At 45.0% G+C, this 26,732-nt stretch overlaps 1 protein-coding gene across 1 annotated transcript; it reads left to right on the top strand.

The window, feature by feature from the left end:
• The first annotated feature begins 8,077 nt into the window (after window positions 1–8,077).
• LOC116753927 lies at window positions 8,078–26,691 on the top strand. The gene is made up of 5 exons (XM_032631967.1): window positions 8,078–8,237; window positions 8,571–12,096; window positions 12,206–13,508; window positions 13,607–14,666; window positions 26,507–26,691. Exons 1-5 carry the CDS (start codon window positions 8,078–8,080, stop codon window positions 26,689–26,691), a joined length of 6,234 nt encoding a protein of 2,077 aa, XP_032487858.1.
• Window positions 26,692–26,732: the final 41 nt, after the last annotated feature.

The following is a 26,732-nucleotide window of genomic DNA, read 5'->3' as shown; positions in this document are numbered from 1 at the left end:
GCCTGTCCGCCATGGCATGCCATGCTTCATTAACTTGAACATGCAGTGCATGTCTATTAGAAACTAGACAATTGTGGATGCATCATCCAGAATCCAGAACAAGGAAATAGACATGCATTATACCATTAGGAGTGAGTTAAAAAGAGAATATAGAAAATGATTTCATGCCAAGAAGTAAATAAATATAAGTGAGGTCTGATAATTTAAAAGAAGCAAGACATAATCAACAGTCTGCAAGATTAACAATTTACTGGCTGCTAATTCTGCAGATTGGCTTTTTCAAGCGCGAGCCCATTGGGTATTCTGCTAATGGAACAGAGAACACCTTGGCTAATCTCGTGAAGTGCAGCTGCCCATAGTCTGCAGAGCCCTGCCTGTTTTTCTTGCTTTCAGTTTGGTCTGCTTTCCTGCCAGTTTCGTGTATCTCATCAGAGACCAGAGGTGGGAAAGCAGAGCTGCCCCCTGACAAAGCAGAAGTCTTTGCAGTGGAGGACCAAGAGGACCAGTGAGCCCAGACCCCAGGCATGTCAGGACCACTGTTTTGAGTCTGAAAATACACATTGCAAATGCCTTCTCTCCTGAAGAGAGAGAGGGAACAAGAGAAAAGACTGGGAGGGAGAAGAATGCTAGAATGTCACAGCCAGGAGAGCCTGCAGAAGCCATTTTTCCTGTCTTCCCAAATGTCAAAAGGTTTGCCATATGCCTATATGATGTGTACTATTATTGACGTATCCTCTTTCTTTAAATAAGCCCACTTAATTGACTACATTTAGCCTCATCCTAAGCTATAGATCAATAAAATCATACACTTGATGTGCTGGTTATATTTTCCTTATAGGTATTAAAATAAACATGGGAACTATGATAATTTTAAATGTTTATCCAAAACCACAACGAGATACCACCTTACACCTGTCAGGATGGCTATTATCAATAAGACAACAAATAACAAACGTTGGCAAGGATGTGAAGAAATGGACCTCCCATGCACTATTGGTAGCAATATAAACGGTGTGGCCACTATGGAATAAAAGTATGGAGATTCCTCAAAAAATTAAAAATGGAACTACCATATGATCCAGGAGCTCCACTTCTGGGTACTTATCCAAAGGAAACAAAAATACTAACTCATAAGATATATGCACCTCCATGCTCACTGCAGCATTATTTAGGATGGCCAAGCCATGGAAATGATATAAGTGTCCCTCAATGGATGAATGGATAAAGAAAATGTGGTATATGTACACAATGGAATAGTATTTAGAGAAAAAAAGGGTGAAATCCTGCCATTTGCAGGGCCTTGAGAGCATTATGCTAAGTGAAATAAGTCAGACAAAGACAAATATCATGTCTCACTTAAAAGTGGAATCTTAAAAACAAAACAAAACAAAACAAGACAACAAGCTCATACAGAGAACAGATTAGTGGTTGCCAGAGGTAAGATGGGGTGAGAAAAATGGGTCAAGGAAGTCAAAAGGTACAAACTTCCAGTCATAAAATAAATAAATCTTGGACTTGTAATCTACAGCATGGTGACTAGAGTTAATAATACTGTATTGTATATTTGAAAGTTGCTAAGACAGTAGATCTTAAATGTTCTCACCACAAGAAAAATTGTAACTATTTGTGGTGGTGAATGTTAACTAGACTTATTGTGGTGATCATTTTGAAATATATACATATATCAAATCATTATGTTGTAAACCTGAAACTAATATAATATTATGTCAAGCATATCTCAATTAAAAAAAGTGTTCATCCACATATCACATAAAACCAGCTTGAGTCCCTGTAATGGGACAAGTACCACAGCATTGAGAAATACTGATAAAGTTCATCAGATTCTAGCCTTTCTTTTCTTTAGCAGCAGAAATTTAGTGGTAATAGAGGATTTTGAGGAACCCCAATCCATCCAATAGATAGCGCAGAGAAGCTTTGATGAAAGTTGAGTAAGATGGCCAGGAAACCCAGCTCCTCAGCTTCCTCATTGCCGCCCATCCTGCCCCAAGCCCCCGAGAACCCTTGTAGAACACTCAAAGCTCAACAGCAGTATTTGAACACTGCCCTAGCTCCAGGCTTTTGTTGTACAGAGAAAGAAACTAAGGCACCAAGAAGAGAACTAATGACAAAATATTGCATACAAAATTATTGCAGAAATAGATCTTGAACACAGGGCCTTTGACATACCTCTGGAAATCTGTGCACTGTCCTGTGACCTGGAAAACCTTCAACCCTGGGCCAAAGAGATGGCACATGGCCTCCCTCCACCTCTATCTCCTTCCATGCCTTCTGGTTTGAAGCAACATTTGAGGTGAGAGAAGAGGAAATCTATGACTAGGAGCAAAGGCAGTGAGGTGGGATTTGGACCATTATGTCTATGGTGCTGCTTGGTCTGAAAGCTCTTTGGACTGAGAATATAACACTGATGAATGAGAACCTCAGGGAAACTGACACAGCTCAATACATCTGTACCATTTGGGCCCGCTTTTTCTCCCTTGAAGAACATTTCAACTAGTGGAAGCATCTAGAAGCATGCCACAAACTCAAATCCTATTCCAGAAGCACTGAAGAATAATTTGAGATAGCTTCAGCTTCCATACTTCTGTCTCCTTCCTCACCTGTAGCTCCTCTCTGACCCACCCCTGTCCAGCCATGCCCCTCCAGCCTCCCTTCTCTGGATCTTTCTCTCTAGAGGCATCCAGCATCTTTTCCCTTGCAGAGTACGCCAGCTTCTGCACATCTCCTCCCCACCCATCGTGCTACTCTACACAAGACAGACAGCACAGCCCACCTTGCTGATGATGGAGTCTTCCTCCTCCAAAAGCTGGAGATGGTATCATAAAATAATAAAACTTGAGCAATTTTTCTTTCTACAAGATTTTAGCTCAATATAAGGAATCATTTTTCAACAGCCAGAACTTCCCAAAAAAGGTGAGTTGGCCCCTTCAGGCAATGGTGTGCCTTCACCTCCAGGGGATCACTTGAGAAGGCATCCTTGGAAGATTCTGGTCTCAGATGGGAAATCTCACTGGATATCCACTAATACCTCCTTCCAACTCCAGAGTTTTCTGATTCAACAGGGGTCTGTGGCCTTTGGGTTGCAGCAAGGGGGAAATCTGAGGCAGTTTTGGGAAGCATATGTGAGAAGCATCTTTGACTCTAGCACAAAGATCATCAAAGTTTTTCTGCAAACAGCCAGATGGCACAAACTTTAGGCCTTGCACGTCATACGCTGTTGTTCATTGCAATTACTCAATTCTGCTATTGTATCAGGAAAGCAGCCATAGGCAATCTGTAAACAAATAAGTGTAGTAATGTTCCATTAAAACTTTATTTACAAAATAGGTGGCAAATGAGTCTATTTCAAAATAAAAAGGTAAAAACAAAAATTGGCAGCAGGCTAGATTTGACCTGCTGGTATAGTTGGCCAATGCTTGCTCTAGAGGAAACTTATCCACCTGAATACTGCCCTCTCCCTTCCTGCTTCATCCACTCAACCACTGAACCAAGTCAGCACTACCTCCAAAATATGTCTCATGGTCATCCATAAAAGAGACAAGCTGGCACCTTAAATAATCAAACCCACATATTCCGTAGTTAACAACTGCAAGAAGACCCCCAAATTGATCTTCCTTTGAGAGACATGCATGCATTTCTTAAAATGTCAGTGGTCACTAAAACCCCAGGGTAGAAGTGTTTAGCCCTTCAACCAGGAGAACTGTTGTAGGTTTAGGGGTGCTTATTATAAGCTCCTCCCTTCCAGATTCCTGAGAAATAGACAGCAGACCCAAGGATCCACATGAGAATCAAGATCCAGCACTGCAATTTCCTAAAAGGCCAGGCAAGTACCAATAGCTTCAATATTTAGGGCTTTGGGTTTACCATGTTGGAGAACATGGCTCAAACCAGACCTTCCCCAATTTTACTCCTAACCCCTTGAAGACATTTGGGTCTATTCAGAGGAGAACCAAAGTTCCAGAACCAACTCAAACCATCTGACCAAAAGTTGCTTTCTTGAATTGTTATAACCAGAGCAGGAGGGAAAGACAGCAAGTAATACTTGGGCCCACAGCTCTGCATTTAAGTGAAGAGGCTCCGTTACTCTAATTAACATGACTACCCTTACTGGTGATAGGGTAAGAACCTGGGACCACTGAGTTGTATTGGTCAGGGGTCTGGATCCCTATACTGACTACCGTACAGAGGCAGGAAGAGGAGGGGAGATAACTTGGTCCTGAGGTACCCATTTTTCAAAGGGACAACTCTGATTAGATGCTGATGAGCATTAATGATTAGTAACAGTGACAATAAGACATTACAAATTGCTCTATTCTGCATCTTTTCTCACTTATTTTCAGCCACCCTGTGAGGTTGCCATTCAAATCAACCCCCTTTACATATAATGGGCTGCCCAGAGGAGTTTAAATCCTAGAATTAATTGAAACTAAGAACACTGCCATCTTGGCTATTTTATGTGATTTCTGTGCTCAGGGTAAAAACCTGAACTTACTTTTGGGGCAAGTTGTCTTTTATCTTGGAAACAATCATTTCAGCAGTCCCTTTGAGTTACAGGTGTGCAAAGTAAGTACATTCCTACCCATTGATTTTGGGAAAGGGACTTCTTCGGTGGAGATGGGGCTTGGAAAGGGCTTAGGTTTAGAAGAGGCTGATATGTAAATTCAGAATGAATCCTCTCTCATACATCAGTTTACACATGTGAAACTACATGGTGGGTCAAGGAGCCTTCTGTGAGAAAATAGTTTGGTTATTTATCTACTTATTATATTCTTTAGGACACATCTGACAAGGGCGGGCCTACTTGAGGCCAGACGATGGGAAGAAAAAGAAGGATCTCCAAGAGGAAATTCATCAAGAGGGAGGAGTGTGGACTGGGCAACCCAGGCAAAGGCTGTTGAAGCAGCTGGTTTTGGGCAGTGAGTGCTTTAGCTCACGATACTGCTCTCTGGATGATGGGCTGGGCCTTAGGGAATACGGTTGCTTCTGTGTGAAATGAAAGAGCTGACCTCTGATGGGCCACATCCCTGGCAACCCAGGTCAATTGGAGAGAAGAGTATCCTTGACCAAGGGTAACCCAGGAGAAGAAGCATCGTCCGCTGTTCTCTGCGGAACCGCAGCAAGAGCTGACATTTCTCCTGACCACAGGGACTGCCCAGCTTCAGCAAGGGCCAGGCATCCCAGGTTTAGTTCTTCTCACCTGCAGAGCAACAATAGGAGTTCTTGGGCTTCCCAGGAAAGATCTCTGAAGACAAGGTGTGGGTGTGGGAGAGACTGCACTGCCTGCTAATCTGAACAGGTGAAGGATTGCAGTCACAAAGTGGCTGTTAGCAAAAGAGATTCATTTTGCTTTTGTATGAGCTCTTGAGGTCTAGGGACTTCCAGTTTCTGAGCATGTGAGCCAACTGAGGCTTAGAGAGGCTTAATAATAGGATCTCAGCCATTCTTAACTCTCATTGCACACAGAATTACTGGGGAAGTCCTAAAACAGACTGATACTTGGGCTGAACCCAGCTGAATTGAATCAGTCTTTTGGACTAGAGCCAAGCAATCAACTATATTTGAAAAGTTCCATAGGTGAATCTAATGTGTAGGAGGTTGTGAAGAACAGGACTCACCTAAGGCAGATAGATAGATAGATAGATAGATAGCCCCATTTTATGGAAGCTGAAGGTTAGAAAGTCAAATAAGTAGCCCAAAGTAATTCAGCTGATAAGCTTCAGAATCATATGTCAAATCTAGTTCTGATTGCTGACCCCATATTGATTTTACTCTATCATGTTGCCTTGAAGATTCTGGAGAATGAGGAAAAAGGAACCAAGATAGAACAGAAATAACCCCCCAAAGACTTCAGCTTCCTACCAGTTAAAAATATCCTTGCAGGGCTTCCCTGATGGTGCAGTGGTTGAGGGTCCGCCTGCCAATGCAGGGGACACGGGTTCGTGCCCCGGTCTGGGAGGATCCCATATGCTGCGGCTGGGCCCGTGAGCCATGGCCGCTGGGCCTGTGCGTCTGGAGCCAGTGCTCCGCAACGGGAGAGGCCACAACAGTGAGAGGCTCGCGTACCGCAAAAAAAAAAAAAAAAAAAAAATCCTTGCAGCGAATAAAAGTAAGATGTTGCACAGAGACACAAAAGTCTTCCTTCTTCATGTCTTGTCAGTGAAAAGCCATCCAGGCCAAATCAACATACTTCAAGAAAGGTTTCTTTCTCCCACTTCTTTCTAGCCAAAAAGCTTGTCAAGCTTCAGTCACTTGTAGTTACATCACTGGGAGGCAGGCATTGAATGAAAGGGAGAAAGTGTGGTTGGTGTGGCTTGGATTACAAAGGAATCCCACCTGGGCCAGGGCTCCCAGCCTCACTGAGCACAGGCAGAAACAGGGCGCCATCTTGTGGGGAAATGGTGCAAGCCATGCTGGTTCAGGGCTTTGGACCAGAAATGTGAGGCCTCTAGACACTAGCACATTACAAGTGCCTCAAGGGCAGGAATCCTCTGAGGGTCTGTGAACACCTAGTAAATAATAATATCATTTTAATTAGAGCCATCGCTTATTGAAAGCTTACAATGCACCAAGTTCTAAGCAAAGCCTTTCCTGAGTACCCTCTGCATCCCATATATACTTGCAAACTCCGATGTTGGCAATACTATCCTCACTGGAGTGATACGGGTCTAGAGATGTGGATAACTGACCAGCACAAGTCACAGAGCTAGTAATGGATCTGGGATTCAACTGAGGGGAAAATAATAGTGAACTTCATTTCTGCTAGGAATGTGGGGTCTGTTTGACTACAGAACTCTTGGCAGTGTATGTGACACGGGAAAAATGCAGGCAGGAAACCAAATGCCAGCAAAAACCTGTCCTGGAAACCATCCCACTGCTTTTTTATGTCCTCTTGTTCTATAACTAGGCAGAAAAACATGAGCTAGAAGGGTACTTGCAGTTGTGTACTGCTGAGTGTTTAAAAACTGGTTCTATGGGGTATGAAAGCCCTGATTTGTGGCATTTGCCAATTTCTGTGGTATAAATATTCCCACGGTGGCCAGTTTCGAGCTACCAACTTGGCATCAACTATTTCACAAATTTCCTGAAAATTTAACATGAGCTTATTTAAACTGGTTCCAGTACATCTATGGAATCAATTCCATTCTAAGAGAATGAGGCTTGTTAGCTAGAAGTAGGGACTTCCCCCATCCTCCAGTCCAAAATAACCCAGAGTATTTTGTAGTTGTGAAGGGCTATGTTCTACTTTGGTAGAAATAGGACTGAATTGATGCCCTGCCATTAGGCCATAGCGCTGCTAGGATTGCATCGATCTTCCTGTTTGTACTGTTTGTAACTATGGCCCCATCTTAAGTATTCCTAATTGAAAAACAAAGCCTCAGGAAACCGAAACTTAACCAGCCGCTCTCGCTTCTGTAACTATGCTTGCTGAACCCCCTTTTGCAACCATCCAACCAATCAGACGGTGACTAGTGTCTTTGTTTAAAAGTTAACCAATCAGTGACTAGTGTCTTTGTTTAAAAGTTAGCCAATCAGTACTCCCCACCCCTGAAGGTCGTGAGCTTGTTTGTACCTGTCTATAAAAGAGCTGTACTAAACTCCATCGGGACCTCTTAGCGTCACCGGCAACAAGTGCGCGGAGGTCCAGGTTCGAACCTGCAATAAATGACCCTTGCCGTTTGGCTTTGACTCTTGTCTCTGGTGGTCTTGTGGAGGGGTCTTGTGACCGTGGGCATTTCATTTGGGGGCTCGTCCGGGATGCCCCCAAGCCCACCAGACATCAGGTCAACGGGTCATCGCTGACAACCGATCGGTAAGTAAGCTGGCTCAAGGTACCTTCTGTTTTGGGGACTAGGACAGTCCTGGTGGACGCGCTATAGGACACCTAGTCGGGCGTGGTTGGAGACGTCTACCGCGACCCATCTGGGGGTTGATAGCCCATCTGAAGCGCGCACGCGATAACCTCCCTTCCTCCTTTTACAGGCTCCGCTATTCGGACTGCTCTTAATCACTTTCGTTTTCAGAATAACCTTTTCTAACCAACCTCTTCCAGGACCTAAACATGGGCCAAACACAGAGTACCCCTCTCTCCCTCCTTCTCACTAATTTTGGGGATGTGAAATCCCGAGGACACGACCTCAGTCTGGACATCCGGAAAAGAAAACTTATTACCTTCTGCCGCTCTGAATGGCCAACTTTCGGGGTTGGTTGGCCCACCGACGGTACCTTTTGTCTTCCTATAGTCCTAAAAATTAAATCTAGAGTTTTCTTACCAGGGAAAGAAGGCCATCCGGACCAAATCCCCTACATCTTGGATGGCAGGACCTGGTAGAAAACCCACCTCCCTGGATGGCCCCCTTTTTGTCATCAGGGACATATAAGATCCTTACGGTCCGACCAACTAAACCTCCCAAGCCTCAGACCTCAACCGCACCCATACTTTCTGACAGCCAAGACCTCCTTCTCATAGAACCCCCCCCCATATCAACATCCTCCTTTGGCCCCACAACCAGTCCCCCTTCCTGCTCCTGACCCTGCTCCTCTCCCCTTGGAAGAACCTCCTGTGGCCCCTCCCGAGAGGCCACCCAGGTCAGAACCGGAGGACCGAGAGGCAGAGGCACTGCCGGCCCTCCTGCCCAATGAAAATAACTCCCCTGGGCCGGCTGGACGCACCCGTGGACGCACTCAGCGCGACCCAGGGTTCCGCCATCCAGATTCCACCACAGCCCTACCCCTGCGAGAAATAGGCCCTCCCGATGAGACAGGGAACCCCCGACTCCAATATTGGCCATTCTCTACCAGTGACTTATATAATTGGAAAACCCAGAATGCTCGTTTTTCTGATAATCCTAAAGACTTGATAGCTCTTCTAGATAGTGTTATGTCTACCCATCAGCCCACCTGGGATGACTGCCAACAGCTTCTCCGGATCCTGTTCACTACCGAAGAACGAGAACGAATCCAGCTGGAGGCAAGAAAACTGGTTCCTGGAGATGATGGTCAACCCACCGCTAACCCTGATCTTATTAATGCAGCCTTTCCCTTAACTCGCCCCCCGCAGGATGATTGGGACTACAACACCGGAGAAGGTAGGGGACGACTGCTCATTTATCGCCAGACTCTAATGGCGGGTCTCCGGGCTGCCGCGCGCAAGCCCACTAATTTGGCCAAGGTATATTCAATTGTACAAGGTAAAACAGAAAGTCCCTCCTCTTATTTAGAAAGATTAATGGAAGCCTTTAGGCAATATACCCCTATGGATCCAGAGGCCCCCGAAAATCAGGCTGCCGTTGTAATGTCCTTCGTTAACCAGGCAGCCCCTGATATTAAAAAGAAACTCCAGAAGTTAGAAGATCTGGAGGGCAAACAGATACAGGACCTACTCCGTATTGCTCAGCGCGTCTTTAATAACCGAGACGCCCCAGAGGATAAACAACTTAAAGCCACTGAGAAAATGACTAAGGTCCTGGCCGCCATTGTTCAGAAAGATCAAGGGGGCCCCCCAGCCACTCGACCTCCCAGGCGACCATTGGACAGAGATCAATGTGCCTATCGCAAGGAAAAAGGCCATTGGGCTCGGGAATGCCCCAAAAAAAGGCAGCCGCGCCCCAACCAGGGGCAATGGCAACCGAAGGCCACCACCCCAGTCCTGTTTACACATGATGCAGAGTATGGGGGACGGGGTTCGGACCCCCTCCCCGAACCCAGGGTAACCCTACAAGTGGAGGGGAAACCAGTCCAATTCCTGGCGGATACAGGGGCACAGCATTCGGTCTTGGTTAAGCCCCACGGGAAAATTTCTGACAAAACCTCCTTGGTCCAGGGAGCTACGGGAGTTAAACGTTACCCCTGGACCACTCAGAGAACTGTGGACTTGGGCACGGGAAAAGTAACCCACTCCTTTCTGGTCATTCCCGATAGCCCTTGCCCCTTACTGAGGAGAGACTTACTTACTAAAATGGGAGCACAAATTCATTTTCGGTCAGAGGGGCCGATCATAACAGACCCTCACAACCAACCCATATCTGTGCTCACCCTGAACTTGGAAGATGAGTACCGACTTCACCAGGAACCACCCTCCCAAAATCAAGATATAAAGTCATGGCTTCAGCAGTTCCCCGAAGCATGGGCAGAAACAGGTGGGATGGGACTAGCCAAACATCGCCCAGCCCTATTCATAGAAATCAAACCAGGGGCAGATCCTGCACGTGTCCGACAATATCCCATGCCCATAGAGCCCAAAACTGGTATCACTCCACATATTCGCCGGCTTCTTGACCTAGGTATACTGCGTCCCTGCCAGTCGGCCTGGAACACACCCCTGCTGCCAGTCCGCAAACCTAACAGTAAAGACTACTGCCCAGTACAGGACCTGAGGGAAGTTAACAGACGAGTCATAGACATCCATCCTACCGTACCCAATCCATATACTCTTTTGAGCGCCCTTAGTCCAGGAAAACAATGGTATACTGTGCTGGACCTCAAAGATGCCTTTTTTAGTTTACCCTTAGCACCCAAAAGTCAAGAACTCTTTGCCTTCGAATGGTCGGATCCCGAGAGAGGCATAAACGGACAACTCACCTGGACCAGACTTCCCCAAGGATTCAAGAACTCACCTACCTTGTTTGATGAGGCCCTACACGAGGATCTCAGTGAGTACCGGAGACAAAACCCCAATATAACCCTCCTGCAGTATGTTGATGATCTCTTAATAGCTGCTGGGACCACTGAAGCCTGCCTGCAGGGAACCAGAAACCTCCTACAGACTCTCGGCACCCTGGGATACCAGGCCTCTGCCAAAAAGGCGCAGATCTGCAGGCCTGAGGTAACTTACCTGGGATACCTACTGAAAGGGGGGCAACGATGGCTCACAGATGCACGGAAAGAGACTGTCCTCCGCATCCCCAGACCCACCACGCCTCGACAGGTGAAAGAATTTTTGGGGCCAGCTGGGTTCTGCCGTTTATGGATACCCAAATTTGCTGAAATGGCCAAACCACTATACTTAGCCACCAAAGAACAGACGCCCTTTGAATGGACAGAGGAGGCTGAGCAATCGTTTCAGCAGATCAAAACTGCCTTGCTATCCGCACCCGCCCTGGGTCTCCCTGATGTCTCCAAACCCTTCCACCTCTTTGTGGATGAAAACAAAGGCATAGCTAAGGCCGTGTTGACCCAACCCCTCGGTCCTTGGACCAGGCTTATCGCTTACCTATCGAAGAAATTGGACCCCGTGGCTGCAGGCTGGCCTCCTTGCCTCCGGGTGATCGCCACCACAGCCCTAATGGTAAAGGATGCCAACAAACTAACTATGGGACAGGAATTACATGTCACCACCCCCCACGCCATCGACGGGGTTCTCAAACAGCCTCCCGACCGATGGATGAGCAATGCTCGATTGGTCCACTACCAGGGTCTACTGTTAAATCCTCTCAAAATTAGCTACACTCCACCACGGGCTTTAAACCCTGCCTCTCTATTACCTGACCCAGACTTAGACTCCCCACTCCATGATTGTGCAGAGGTACTGGCTCAGATCCATGGGGTTCGGGAAGACCTACGTGACCAGCCCCTATTAGATGCACAAGTCACATGGTTCACTGACGGCAGTAGTTTTGTCCAGCAAGATCAGAGGTATGCGGGGGCAGCGGTAACATCGGAAACTGAGGTGATATGGGCAAAGACTCTCCCCCCAGGGACCTCAGCCCAAAAAGCTGAATTAATTGCCCTGACCCAAGCTCTCAAGATGAGCAAGGACCAAAAAGCCACCATATATACAGACAGCCGGTATGCTTTCGCTACCGCACACATACATGGGGCAATATACCGAGAGCGGGGACTACTCACAGCAGAGGGCAAAGACATCAAGAACAAAGAGGAAATCCTGGCCTTGCTAGCGGCCATATGGGAACCCAAAAAGTTAGCCATTGTACATTGCCCGGGGCATCAAAAACCCACAAATCCAGTCGCCCGGGGCAACAATTTGGCAGACCAGACGGCTCGAAAGGCGGCATACACTCCAATACCATTACTTCCCCTACAACTGCCGGATCCAGGGCCCCGGGAATTACCGCCCCAACCCGACTACTCGGAAGATGACATTAGATGGATAAACAAACTCCCTCTAACCCAGGTTAAAGACGGATGGTGGCGGGACACTAAGAACAATATCCTCCTTCCAGGAAAAACTAGGAACCTTGGTCCTTGAACGGATCCATCGTAGCACCCACTTGGGCGCCCGACGGCTACAGGATCTCATCAGACAGACTGGACTTAAAATTAAAAATGTCTCCGAAAAAACTGAACGACTGGTTGCTGGCTGTGCAGTCTGCCAACTCCATAATGCTAACACCCACCCACCAACCGCTGGCATCCGGGAAAGAGGGAACCAGCCCGGAGCCTACTGGGAAGTGGACTTCACGGAGGTAAAGCCTGGCAAATATGGATATAGATATTTACTGGTGTTTATAGATACCTTTTCAGGTTGGACTGAGGCATTCCCGACCAAGAATGAGACAGCACAAATAGTAGCTAAAAAGTTACTAGAAGAAATCCTGCCCAGGTATGGCTTTCCAGTTATGATAGGGTCAGACAACGGGCCGGCTTTCGTTTCTAAGGTAAGTCAGGATCTGGCTTCCATACTTGGGGCTGATTGGAAATTACATTGTGCATACCGCCCCCAGAGTTCAGGACAGGTAGAAAGAATGAATAGAACTCTAAAAGAGACCTTGACTAAATTAACCATGGAGACTGGCGCTAACTGGGTAGTCCTACTCCCCTACGCTCTGTTTAGGGTGCGAAATTCCCCCTGTAAGCTAGGATTTACCCCCTACGAAATAATACATGGTAGGCCTCCTCCTATTATCCCTAACCTAAAGACTAACCTTATCCAATCGGACCCAGAAAATAATCTCCTGTCTTCCCTCCAAGCCTTACAGCGGATACATGAGACAATCTGGCCCAAACTAAAAGAGCTATATACAACAGGACCCCCGCCTACTCCACACCAGCTCCGACCAGGTGACTGGGTCCTTGTCAAACGCCATCGACAAGAGACCCTAGAACCCAGGTGGAAAGGACCTTACCAGATCATCCTGACAACGCCGACGGCCATCAAGGTGGACAGCATAGCTGCCTGGATCCATTACACCCACGTCAAGCCGGTGGACCCACTTTCTGACCTCATCAAGTCCACTAAAGCTGACGTCACCTGGACGGTTGATCGGAGTAAGGACAATCCCCTCAAACTGACCTTACGCCATACCCTCCCCCATGAGGACCAAGGTACTGCTGATAGCTCTAATGACAGTCCTAACCCTCAACCCTCGGGCCACGAGGGGAGGATTCAACCCCCCCCCACTAAGCATGCTTTAATGCAACAACTATATGGTGCACCGTGCGAGTGCAGGGGAGGTACTAGCGAGACTCCTGTTGTTCCCCGAAGGTATACTCATATGCAGGATTGCGGGGGAATAACTGCATACCTTGTTCAGGTATATGGAGGCACCGGGGTCAAAACCAGCTGGCAATGCCACCATAAGCCTAAACCACTCCCCCCCCCCCGAGCTATTTGCCCTGTTCTACTTTTCAGGAATCAATGCATAGCACGTGCTACTCCTCTTACCAGCAATGTACAGGGACCAATAACAAGACTTATTTCACAGCCACACTACAGAATAATAAAAGTCCCACCATTAGTGATAATAATAAATACCTTCTGGCTGGATGCATTGGCACTCCCGGGACCCCGGTGTGCTGGAATACCAGGGCCCCCATACATATGTCAGACGGTGGAGGGCCCCAAGACGAAGTGCGCCAGATAGAAACCCGAAGACAAATAGAAAAGGCCTATCAGGATCTGTACCCACAGCTCAGCTACCACCCCCTAATTCGCCCTAAGGTCAATCCCTCTGAACTGGACCCCCAAACCACGACTATACTAGAAGCTACTTTTGCGCTTTTAAATACCACCAACCCCAACTTAGCACAAGATTGCTGGCTCTGCCTTCCTCAAGGACCGCCCCGCCCTATAGCCATCCCCATTTTCGCCAATTTAAACATCAGCAAACAATGTAACCCAACTTTACTCCCCGAGCCGTTTCCCATACAATTTTCAAAGTTTTCAACTACCTTTAATACCTCATGCTTTGTCAAGAACGATTCCCTCTCTAACGCCAGTATTGACTTGGGAATCCTTTCATCTACTGGATGTAGTCAGTATATCCCCGTAAACTCCTCCCTCTGTAGTCCTAACACCACTGTCTTTGTCTGTGGAAATAACCTAGCATACACCTATTTACCCCAAAACTGGACAGGGGTCTGCAACCTAGCCACCCTCCTCCCTAATGTAGACCTGATCTCGGGAGACACTCCATTGCCCATTCCCAGCTTTGACCTTTGGGCAGGAAGAACCAAACGAGCCATTACAGCCATACCCCTCCTGGTAGGACTAGGAATTACAGGAGCTGTGGCCACAGGGAGTACAGGTCTTGGGGTCTCCCTTCACTCCTATAATCAGCTGTCTAGACAATTAATAGAAGATGTAGAAGCCCTCTCTGGAACCATTCAGGACTTACAGGACCAATTAGATTCGCTGGCCGAGGTGGTCCTACAAAATAGGAGGGGCTTAGACTTGCTGACAGCTGAACAGGGTGGGATATGCCTCGCCCTAAAAGAAAAATGTTTTTATGCAAATAAATCAGGCATTGTAAGAAACAAAATTCACCAGCTCCAGGAAGACTTAGCCCGCCGCCGGAAAGAATTAGCGGACAATCCCCTTTGGTCAGGATTTCATGGGATGCTTCCCTTCCTCCTCCCCTTCCTGGGCCCTCTACTATGCCTCCCTTTCCTCCTCACTATAGGCCCCTGTATATTCAACAAAATCATGGATTTCGTCCGAAAAAGAATAAACACAGTTCAGCTAATGGTATTAAGATCACAATATCAGCCATACGAGGACTTAGAAAATGAAGAAACTGAGCCTTGAGGACCCAAGATTGGCTCCTCTGGTTCATGAAAGAAGGGGGAATGAAGGGCTATGTTCTACTTTGGTAGAAATAGGACTGAATTGATGCCCTGCCATTAGGCCATAGCGCTGCTAGGATTGCATCGATCTTCCTGTTTGTACTGTTTGTAACTATGGCCCCATCTTAAGTATTCCTAATTGAAAAACAAAGCCTCAGGAAACCGAAACTTAACCAGCCGCTCTCGCTTCTGTAACTATGCTTGCTGAACCCCCTTTTGCAACCATCCAACCAATCAGACGGTGACTAGTGTCTTTGTTTAAAAGTTAACCAATCAGTGACTAGTGTCTTTGTTTAAAAGTTAGCCAATCAGTACTCCCCACCCCTGAAGGTCGTGAGCTTGTTTGTACCTGTCTATAAAAGAGCTGTACTAAACTCCATCGGGACCTCTTAGCGTCACCGGCAACAAGTGCGCGGAGGTCCAGGTTCGAACCTGCAATAAATGACCCTTGCCGTTTGGCTTTGACTCTTGTCTCTGGTGGTCTTGTGGAGGGGTCTTGTGACCGTGGGCATTTCAGTTGTTGTTGTTGTTTTTGGCTGTGTTGGGTCTTCATTGCTGTGCACTGGCTTTCTCTAGTTGCGGTGAGCGGGGACTACTCTTCGTTGCGGTGCGCGGGCTTCTCACTGCAGTGGCTTCTCCTATTGTGGAGCATGGACTCTAGGCGCAGGCTTAGTTTCTCTGCGGCATGTGGGATCTTCCTGGACCAGGGATCGAACCTCTGTCCCCTGCACTGGCAGGCATATTCTTAACCACTGCGCCACCAGGGAAGTCCCAATCCAGAGTGTTTTAGCATCCTTCAATGATCTCATTCAGGATTTTTCTCACAAGGGCTAATACATTGTTTACTTCAGCTTGGTAGACTCATACAATCTGGTTGTATGTTTGGCATTAATCATAGACACTAATGATTTAAATCTCTGGGCTTGGATGCACAGAAGATTCAAGTAAGTGATGTCCTAGACCAGAAGAAAAGATTTTGTGAATCTTGAAAAATAGGAGAAAAGGTCCATTCTAGTTAGGATTGGGTTCACTTAGTGAAAGAACAAATTAAAACCCTTAAAAATCAGAAAGCAGAGTAAAGTGGATGTGAACTACACATACATCTTGGGTGGAATAAAGCAAGGTTACAATGAATTATATAATACCAGCCTTTAAAAATCAATATAAAATAAAATAGATAGGGCTTCCCTGGTGGCGCAGTGGTTGAGAGTCCGCCTGCCAATGCAGGAGACACAGGTTCGTGACCCGGTCTGGGAAGATCCCACATGCCGCGGAGCAGCTAGGCCCGTGAGCCATGGCCGCTGAGCCTGCGTCCAGAGCCTGTGCTCCGCAACGCGAGAGGCCACAACAGTGAGAGGTCCGCGTACCGCAAAAAAAAAAAAAAGATAACAATGGAATTGCAATAAAAGAAAGTATGATTACTGGGGACTGTGTCATCTCTCAGGTTCAGAATTGCTTTGCTTCTTCTTGGAAAACTAGCTTAAGTTGAGTTTGGTCTTCCCGGGGGTGGGGGGTGGGGAGCACAGTGGAGTGCTTAAATGCATAGGCTTTGGGCGGAAATCTGTGGCATTGACCAAGTTACTTAACATTTCTAAGGCTCAGTCTCCTTGTCTGTAGAATGGTGATATTAATGATTTATAAACATTTATCCACATTTCATTTCAAGCTTGTTGGCAAAGCGAAAGACTTAAAAAAAAAAAAGCTAGCTCAAATATTTTCTTTGGGGAAGACACCAAAAGTGACTTAAACACCACTCCACTAAAGTTTTAAAAGAGAAATGTCTGGTTTGAAGGTTATTAGGAAAGCACATGGCTTAAAGCGTGTTGTACCTTTGAATATCTGGTTAAGGGTTACTGGGCACATCTAAACAAGAGCAGAGTGGAGTCAATCTAACTTCCCAGAAGGAATCTAAATTGCTTTAAAGTCCATCAGAAAAATACTCCGGAGCTTTATTAGGAATGCTAGATCCTTCCCAAAGAGGCTGAAAATCACGTCAACTCACAAAGTTGTGCCCCAGATCAGGTATGGAATGATTTTCTTTCACAGTAACCATCACATAGGGCTGGTGTGAGGATTATATGAAATGGTAACAACAGCTAACACATACAGAGTGTTTTTCCTGTGTCAGAACCAGTGGTGAACACATTCCATCCATTATGAAATCACGTCATTTGCCAGTTCACAATTCTCTAGGGGCTGTTCATTGCACTTAAGACAAAACATGTTTCCTATCCTTGTGGTCAAAGCCCTTTGTGATCTGATTCTACCTGTTACTACTCTACCCCAATACCCTCCGGCTGCAATGACCATATTTCTGCTCCCCAAACACATCAAGCTGATTCCTGCCCCAGGACCTTAGCATTAGCAGTTCTTCCTGCACTAGCTACTCCTCATTTCCTCATGGCTGACTTCACTGCAACATTCAGATCTGAGAATGACCTTCCCTAACCTGTGAGTTGCTGTCCAGTCAACCTCCGCTGTATCTCTCTACTTCATCTTAGGCAGAGTACTTATCTCTTCTTGATATTTTATTCATTCATTTGTTTGCTGACCAGCTAATTCCACTGGAATGGAAGCACAGGTAGGGCAAGCGTTTGTCTGCCTAGCTTACCTGCTTTCTCTCCCATGACTAAAATATTTCCTGGCACATAGAAGGACCCCAAACATATTTGCAGAATGAATGAATGATCTCAGTCAGTTTTCCCCAAACACTATGGTAGGTACATTTGTGTATTTCACAAATAAGAAAACAAGACACGGAGAGGTTGAGTGATTTGCCCACAGTCGTAAAGCTAGAAAACAGCAAAGCAAACCCAGTTGTGGCTCCAAAGGCCTCAGGCTCCACCTCTTCATCATCATGCCTGTAAAAATAAGCTTCCTCACTCACCGTTCCTGTTTTATATATTACACATTTAGTCTAAGAAATGGAAGTAAATCTGCCTTTGCTTTAGACTTACTTTAAATTAGCTCCTCTGCCATTCATTAGTCAAAATGCTATCTACTGTTTTATGTAAATCTAAATTAAGGAAAATGCCCACTTCAGGAGTGAATATGCCTTTAATTGTATGAATATATATTTTCTAGTACTGCCCTGAAGATTAAGGTACTTAACTTGTTCAGGCCTTCCATTCCCTCTGCCCATCCAGCATCCATCATTTCTTTCAAAACCAAGTTCCAGGCTGCCTTCCTGTAGATGGCTTCATTGATTAATTCAGTCCATTCTAGCCACCCTCCTACAAATGTACACATTCATTTTCTTCCACTTTGCCCTCATTTTGTTACCAAATGCAAGTTCGTGTACTGGAACGCACAGTGAGGCTGAACAAACCGAAACGTCGGAGTTGGAGCAGAGAAAGGTTTATTCCAGGGCCAGCAAGGAAAACGGGTGGACTGTGCTCAATACCTGAACTCCCCAATAGTTTTCAGGGGAAGTTTTTATAGGCAAAAGTTGGGGTGAGGGCTGCAGGGGTGTGGTGACTTTCTTCTGATTGGTTGATGGTGAGGTAAGTGGGGGATTCCAGGATTGTGAACCATCAGCCTCCTGATTTCAACCAGTCTCGAGGTTTCAGCATGTAGTTACCATCTTCTGAAACAGGAGGGGAGGGGCCAGGGCACAACTTTTAAAAGAATGACATAGCCATAGGACATGACAAAAACTAGTTAGAACTAACTAGATCCAAGATGGTGGAAGATTTGACTTCCAGTAGACCTGAAGCCTCATTATATGCTCATTGTAATACATTAGCTAAATGACACAACCATCAGCAGCATGACAGTTCAGAGCTAATCATAAAAGGCCAAAAAGTGGGTGGTGGCCCAATTCCTGGAAATCCCCACTCTTTCCCCGGAAGTAGTTGGAATAATCCTCTCACTCATTAGCCTATGAAATTACCCAGCCCATAAAAACTAACCACGCCATATTTTGGGGCCTCTAGCCTTCCCAGATGGCCCACACTCTGTCTGTGGAGTGTGTTTCTCTCTAAATAAATCTACTTCTTACCTATCATGTTGTCTCTCACTGAATTTTTTTCTGCGATGAGACATCAAGAACCTGAGTTTCATTAAGTCCTGAGACCAGGTGTGTGATCTCAGTTGAAAGACCATGGTTTCAAGTCCCAATCTTACTTGCACGGTTTCACTTCTACCTGGGTGGGAGCCTTAGTTTCTGTAGAAGAACTCAAATATATTGTTATGTATCTCCGTTGAGGAAGAACCAGGATCCTGCTTCAATAGCCGCACTAACCCTTTTTCGATGGCTCCTCCTTTGTTTCTTCTTTCCCCTTACTTCCCTGGATTAACAACTCTTTGAATCTGCTCTTTGGTATTCAGGAAAGCCTAGGAGGCTGAAGCCTTTGTCCTGCAAATAAGAAACTGGGGACAAGAGAAGGCTTTTGTACCTGGGAGGGCCCTATGGGGTCCTGCTTAATTTGAACTTCTACATTACCCAACTCCTCTTATTTTATTTCACACATGTATTGTGTGCATAAGAAGCATGTTTTGTCTTTATAATCAGCATGTTAGCTCCCTGAGACTGTGGCCCATGCCCATTGGGCTTCCTATTTTAGGGAACTCTACTTAGAACCAACAAGATGGTATAGAATTCCTATACAGTTGCCTAATAACAGAAAACATGTGCATATAAATGAAAGTACACTTTCTTCCCTCTTCCTTCCTTGTTCTGAAAGTTCTGAATTTTGGGAACAACACAAATGCTTTCTTTATCGTAAAACTCACTGTTTAACCACCATTGTAACTTGCTCAACATATCTACCACACCAAAGTATGTGTTTCTAATAACCTAAAATAGTAAAAATTCAAATTTATGTTTAATCTAAAAGAATCTTAGCCGTTACTCAGCCTTTTATTATGTTCTTAATGGTTACCTGAATCTCACCTGTTAATTATGGTCTCTTCTTATCACAGAAAAAGAGTGGTGCAAGACATTTCAACATAAACTCCTTACTTATATCCAGAAGAGTACAATTGTCAGTTTAGTATTCATTGTCTAAAAGAATTACTTGATGAGTATTTTTATTCAATTTTCTTTCAAGAGTAAGCATAACTTCTCTTTTTCCAAGTAACTCATATCTCTTGAGACACATGATTCAACTCTATGAAAATCATTCTTGAGTCAAATCTCTCTAGCAAGAAAGTTCTTGCTTTTGAAATGAAGGAGGACCCTGTGAGGCTCTCCCAGTTACAAACATCTTTCCATGACCCCTGTTTCTTGTTTGTAGGGAAAAGGTGTCAGCCTCCTAGACATTCCCTGAATTCCAAAGGGCAGATTCAGTTACTAATTAGAGAAGGGAGGGAACTCAGAAACAAATGAGGAGCAGTCAAGAAACAATGGTGAAGCAATAAAGCAGTGTCCTGGTTCCTCCCCAAGGAATATACAAAACAATATTATCTTTGACTTCTTTTGCAGGAACTAAGGCCCCCCACCCAGGTGGAGGATGGTGACTTTAGGCTGAGCACAAGGTTCCCAGAGCACCACCCTGTTAACTCACCACCAACCAGTCAGAAGAAAGTTACACTCTGCAGCCCTCACCCCAAATTTTGCCTATAAAAACTCTTCTCTCAAAACCATCAAGAAGTTTGGTTTTTTTGAGCACAAGCCACTCATTCTCCTTGCTTGGCTCTTGCAATAAACCTTTCTCAGCTCCAAACTCCAATGTTTCAGTTTGTTTGGCCTCACTGTGCATGGGACACATGAACTTGCTTTTGGCAACACTTTTTAAAGAGTTGTCCCCACCCAATCCATGGCCTCACTGGAGTAACAGAGGCTCTAGTATTAAAAAGCAAGCCATGTGGTTTAAAGAATATTAGATTTGTATTGATGTTTTGAAGTATGCCAGCATGGATTAGTAGGAAGTGTCAAGCCAACTGACTTCGCAAAGTGTCAGTTTGTAAAGTGTCAGTTTACAAAGGGGGCAAACGGTGACAAATGCTGATATTCACTAGGTTCCTGTGCACATGGCACCATTTTTCACAATCCCTTCCCTTTTGGGTCCCTCCCCATCACCCTAACAAGGCATCCTCCATATTAAACAATAGAATCTTTATTAGTTTGAATGTTTTTCAGTATTTGTTTTACATAATCAAACGATGGGTAAGAACAAATATAACTAGACCTCAGAAACAAGTGGAGGACAGGCAGGGCCTTCACTCTCCATCCCTTATCTGTGCTTCACTCTGCCGGTTGTCAGATGTTTTTTTTTTCTGCAGACTGGCTCTATCCATATGGCAGAGGACCTGGTGGTTGACTACTAGACATCTGCTTACAGTGTGGCCACCAGAGAGGGATATCAATTATCTTAAAAAACCCCAAGGATAATTCTAATTGGTACAGCTTGTATGGGGGCTTATCTCTAAATGATTAGCTGTTCTCAATAAACTTCTGTGTTTTCCTCATTTTCCACAAGGAACTTGTGGAATTTAAATTTAAATTTAAAACATGGCCAAGAAAATTTGATGTTACCTGAGATAGACCATCCGGAATGGTCCCACAGCAATATCTCAATTTGTTCACCACAGTGTAGGGATCAGCCTTCCGTTTTGCAAGGTCAGAGGGTGAATATCAGTACACAAAGAATGGATCTGAATCCCACATGGTTTCACCATTAACCAAGTTCTTACAGCCTTATGCATAAAAATCATCCATGGGGAAAGATATAACCACCAAGTGGAGAGCTTCCTATATTTGCTGAACAGCACTTTTTCTTCCTAGATGCGAAGCCAGATGTGAAGCCAAATATGAACCAAAAGTTGTCCAATGATCACAGAGTCAGAAGAGGAATGAATTAGATGATCTTAATGGCTGGCACCTATTAGCAAATGCATGCTTTCTGTAGAAACAACGTCAGTTCTAGACACTTTGGATCCCTGCCTTCCATAGATGCTATGCCAGCCATTTCCCCTCTGAAAAGATTCTTCATTCAGAGGTAGAATACTTTCATTATTTAGGTATAAGATTTATTGGTTATAATCAACCTTCTCATCCTTTTCAGAATTTCTACACAGATGACCTGGATTAGATTTGGGTGTTTCAGATAATATTACATCATTTCTACAAATCTTGCTTTCATTTCTACTTTTCCTAATTTCATTGCTGGAGATGTGGCTTTCAGTTTGCAGGGAACAATCTATCATCGAGAATATTCAGGAAACACACACACACACGTTATTTTTAAAATAAAAACAATCTTCTTAAAGACTAACTCTTCTAAATGCAAAATTCCTTTCGATTTTTATAAGCATATTAAGGAATATCTTTTATTTCAAGCTATCTGATATACTGCCATCCCAATTGTCAAAACAGCCAGCAACTCCGTAACATTAATTGACACTGGCTGCTTAACTTCATAATAAAACTTACTTCTTTAAATCATATTGTTATCACTACCAGAAGTTTAAATCTTAAAGGCAAAGAAATATGAAAAAAAGTAATGTTACCTGCATAAAAGGAGTATCCTCTTCTGAAAACAAAAACATGTTGAAACTAGGAAGTGTGGAATAAAAACCTGACTAAAAGGCAACCAATCACTTAAGGGAACCACGAATGGCCATCAGAGTTCCCCAAACATTGATGAGAAAATTCATATTTTAGAATTCTGTCTCAGCCTACCCACTGTACCTCCCCCAATGCCAAAAGCAATTTCTTCTCAAAGTAGCACATCTGCATGTGTATTAATTAACTGATGGGCTATGTCACAGAACATTTTAACAGAAATGAAATAAATATATGATACTAAATGTGCATTTATTGGACACGTCGTGTGCATCCAGTACCCATACCAGAGACCCAGTGTCCTGCCTTGATTCTATTCTCATTCACGGTACCATTAGAAACTATAATAAAGGAAAACTTGGACCCTTTTCCAGTAATCTGCTCTTTCCTCAGCATGCAGAGTTTCCCCCTCTCTTTGTCCAAATTCCACCCATTCTTAATAATTCATTTCATATAACAAATTGTCATGTGACAAAATGATATATGTCACATTGTCATTTATGTGAGCTGGCTTGGTCATTACAACAACCCTGTGAATTAGGCATTATCTTCACTGTTCAGAGAAGCAACTTCTTATCTAGTGAAAGGCATACATTCTTGAATACAGGCTTCTCACCTCCAAAGTCTCACAACCACATCTTTGCTGCCTCCTTTTAGTCCAGGCTTTATAAAGGCCCAAGCTTCTCAGTTCTGTAAGCCATGCAGTCTCTGTCACAACTCTGGCCTTGCAGCAAAAGCAGCCTTAGACAATGCAAACAAAGCAAACCCAATGGATCTGTATATCTTTCAATAAAACTTTATTTACAAATATGCATCAACCAGATTAGGCCTGTGGGACACAATCTAGTCCAATGTTTTTCAAATGGTGAACCATCAGCATTTGTTAAAAATTTCAATTCTCAGGCCCTGCCCCAGGGCTACCAAAAGTGAGATTCTGAGGATGGGGCCAGCACTGTTTTAACAAGTCTTAACAGGAGATTCTAATGCACACTAAAGTTTGAGAGCCACTGCTAATCTTCCTTATTACCCACACAGGACCCTCCCACATAAAGTATGAATAACTAAGGTGATGGCTATGCCCCACTTCACCAGAAAGCCTCTCTCCACCACCTTCCACTCATATCTTCTGCTCCAAATCACGATTTTTCTCCTCCTCTGGAGTTCCTGCCCCAATATCCCAGGGGCTTATGCAATCCAATCCTAGTATTCTGTTGCCATTATTGCCATCTTGCTGTCCCAGACCCATCTTCCATCTCGCACCTGCTAGAACTTAGCTGCCTTCAATTCTGCAGCTTGTCCAGGGAGCATATGCTCACACAGCCACAATTCCCAAAACACCCCTACTCTTGGGCACTCCTAGCGTGGCAGGGAATGAGGAGGTTTCCCATCTCTGCCAGAACTGACCCTCCTTCTCTCCACCTGACCATCCCCTTGTGCCACCCTCACCTCCAAGTCCTGACAAGCCCTTCAACTTGTTTCAGGAGAAAAAGCAATCCCCCTTCTCACATTAACACTTTATAAAATGTTCTGCCCAACTACCATCTCCATCTTCATTGACTATTGTACACCGCAGCAGAAATATAGAAATTAGCTGTGACCACAGAGTTTGCTTTGGAAAGACAAATAATACATCTTATCCTCTTCCCCGCCTCTTACAAAAACTGTTAATGGGGGTGTTTTGAACCCCACCTTAAAATGTGTTCTGTTATCACTGAAAAAGTGAACTTTCAAGATTTCAACTGAACTTTGAGTTGATGGAGAGTCATTTAGGAAATAATATTCATCAGCCTTTTGATTATGAAAGGCAAGGCCTGGGGCCTGCTTTGGAATGGGAACAAATGACTCTGCCTAATAAGCACATGGGCTCCCTGGGGTTAGGAGATCACTGTAAACTGATGTTTGACTTTCACAGGACTAGCCCCCGGAAACAGGGTTTGGAGGATTGGGTAGGGGTGGCGATGGGGCAGGCTGGGCTGTAGAAAAGAGAGGAAATCACAGGGGTCAGATATTTGGCAGGTATCTGGTGCCCAAGGACACAAATGGCTACCAGTAATGGCTGCCATAATAACCCACCATTGTTCCCCTCCTTCCCAAAGTATTTGTAAAGTTTGTTTAGAGTCACCGGAGCATCAAACTTGGGAAACCAAATGAAAGCTCGATCATATTCAAGGAGAAAGTGGGCTTCCCTGGTGGCGCAGTGGTTGAGAGTCCGCCTGCCGATGCAGGGGACACGGGTGCGTGCCCCGGTCCGGGAAGATCCCACATGCCGCAGAGCGGCTGGGCCCGTGAGCCATGGCCGCTGAGCCTGCGCGTCCGGAGCCTGTGCTCCGCAACGGGAGAGGCCACAACAGTGAGAGGCCCGCATAACGCAAAAAAAAAAAAAAAAAAAAAAGTCAGGACACTTTATTTGAATTGAAACAACGAAGTCAAACTGTTTCTGATAGAAAGTAAATCCAATCAGGCTGATCTGGCTAGTCTGACAATGAAAATGGCTGTTAATTAGGTTATATGACAAATATTTCCTATATTTGACAGTTTTAACTTTAATCAGCTATTTCATTAGCTGCAAAGTTTTGACAATACAAAACTGAACCACCTGGAACCAAAAAAAAAAAAAATGCATTTTATCCAAAACTATTTATGCAAATGAACAATGTTTTTCCCAAACTTTGAGTATATTGGGTTAAACAAGGTACATCTCATTTTTAAAAAAGTCTAATTCATAGTCACTTGATGTCTTTTTTTTTTCTTTTTTAACACCCTACTCTAATCATTTGATGTCTTGATAAAGCCTATCTGGTATATTTTCTAGAAACCGAAAAAGAATAAGGACTAGGTAAACAGGTAAACAAATCCTTTGGCAAGTCGGGTGGTTTTCAATTCTTTGCTTTCAAGAAAATTGAAGGAGGACTAATTGAACAGCCAGCTCAAAGATCATCAAATCTAAGTTTTTGAGATCGAGAATTGAGTATTGCTACAATAAAACTCCGTTCCCAGGTATAGTACTTGTTTATATGAACACAATTTCTCAGGTCATACAGCTATAAAAACTAGAAATACGAATAGAATTGTTGCTCAATCCTTTCCGTTCTAGCAATAAGACATATTCATCCACAGATCTATGAATTTTAAAAAGCAACAAAATCCATTTCACTGGGATGTATTTTCCCATAACTTTTTTTTTTTTTTTTTTTTTTTTTGCGGTATGCGGGCCTCTCACTGTTGTGGCCTCTCCCATTGTGGAGCACAGGCTCCGGACGCGCAGGCTCAGCGGCCATGACTCACGGGCCCAGCCGCTCCGCGGCATGTGGGATCTTCCCGAACCGGGGCACGAACCCGTGTCCCCTGCATCGGCAGGCAGACTCTCAACCACTGCGCCACCAGGGAAGCCCTCCCATAACTTTTACATTCTATTGAATAATTATGAAAATTTGTAATATTTATTTTGCTTTGATCGTGTACTAAGAATAATTTTTTTTTTTTTTTTTTTTTTTTTTGCGGTACGCGGGCCTCTCACTGCTGTGGCCTCTCCCGCTGCGGAGCACAGGCTCCAGACGCGCAGGCTCAGCGGCCATGGCTCACTGGCCCAGCCGCTCGGCGGCACGTGGGATCCTCCCGGACCGGGGCACGAACCCGCGTCCCCCGCATCAGCAGGCGGACTCTCAACCACTGAGCCACCAGGGAAGCCCAAGAATAATTTTAAAGATAACTCAGTCAAGAATCAGGCGGTTTGCTCTCTGTGTAACCTTGGACAATTAATCTCCTCGCATCTGTTTCCTGATTTGCAAATTAGTGATAGTAAGACCTAGTTTAGCGCTGTTCCAAAGACTGGGTGAATTAATGCACACGCCACGCCTGGCTCCTAGTGCGTGCTATATAAGCAAGCATTACTTATTGATCAAACTAATCAACAGCAACACCCTAAAAACTAAAAGCCTGGCGGTTTGTCTTCACGAATAGGAAGGAAGTGCTGGAGGGATCCGGTTCTAGACCACAGGCGCACTCGGAGAGCAACGGGATGCTCAAGAGAAAACGGGATGGGACGGGGAGGAGAGAGACAGGAGGCCCCTGGAGCTACCTGCCTGGAAGAAAAATGGGCAGGATCACAGACTGAGAACGAAGAGGGCTGGGAGAGTTTGGACTAAGCAGTTCTACCAACGGTTCGCATGTCTACGGATGCGAACGT

Source organism: Phocoena sinus, chromosome 5 (genome assembly GCF_008692025.1).
Source record: "Phocoena sinus isolate mPhoSin1 chromosome 5, mPhoSin1.pri, whole genome shotgun sequence".
NCBI lineage: Eukaryota > Metazoa > Chordata > Mammalia > Artiodactyla > Phocoenidae > Phocoena > Phocoena sinus.
The sequence above is the reverse complement of the archived record's forward strand: the minus strand, read 5'-3'. Positions and strand labels throughout refer to the sequence as shown.

What these genes read in the sequence shown, in the direction of transcription:
- LOC116753927 (XM_032631967.1), top strand. Translation starts at nt 8,078, where the DNA reads ATGGGCCAAACACAGAGTACCCCTCTCTCCCTCCTTCTCACTAATTTT. An exon ending in GGTTGGTTGGCCCACCGACG is followed by an intron (nt 8,238 to 8,570) that starts GTACCTTTTGTC and finishes TCCCCTTGGAAG; the next exon opens with AACCTCCTGTGGCCCCTCCC. An exon ending in CTTGCTGACAGCTGAACAGG is followed by an intron (nt 14,667 to 26,506) that starts GTGGGATATGCC and finishes CTTCACGAATAG; the next exon opens with GAAGGAAGTGCTGGAGGGAT.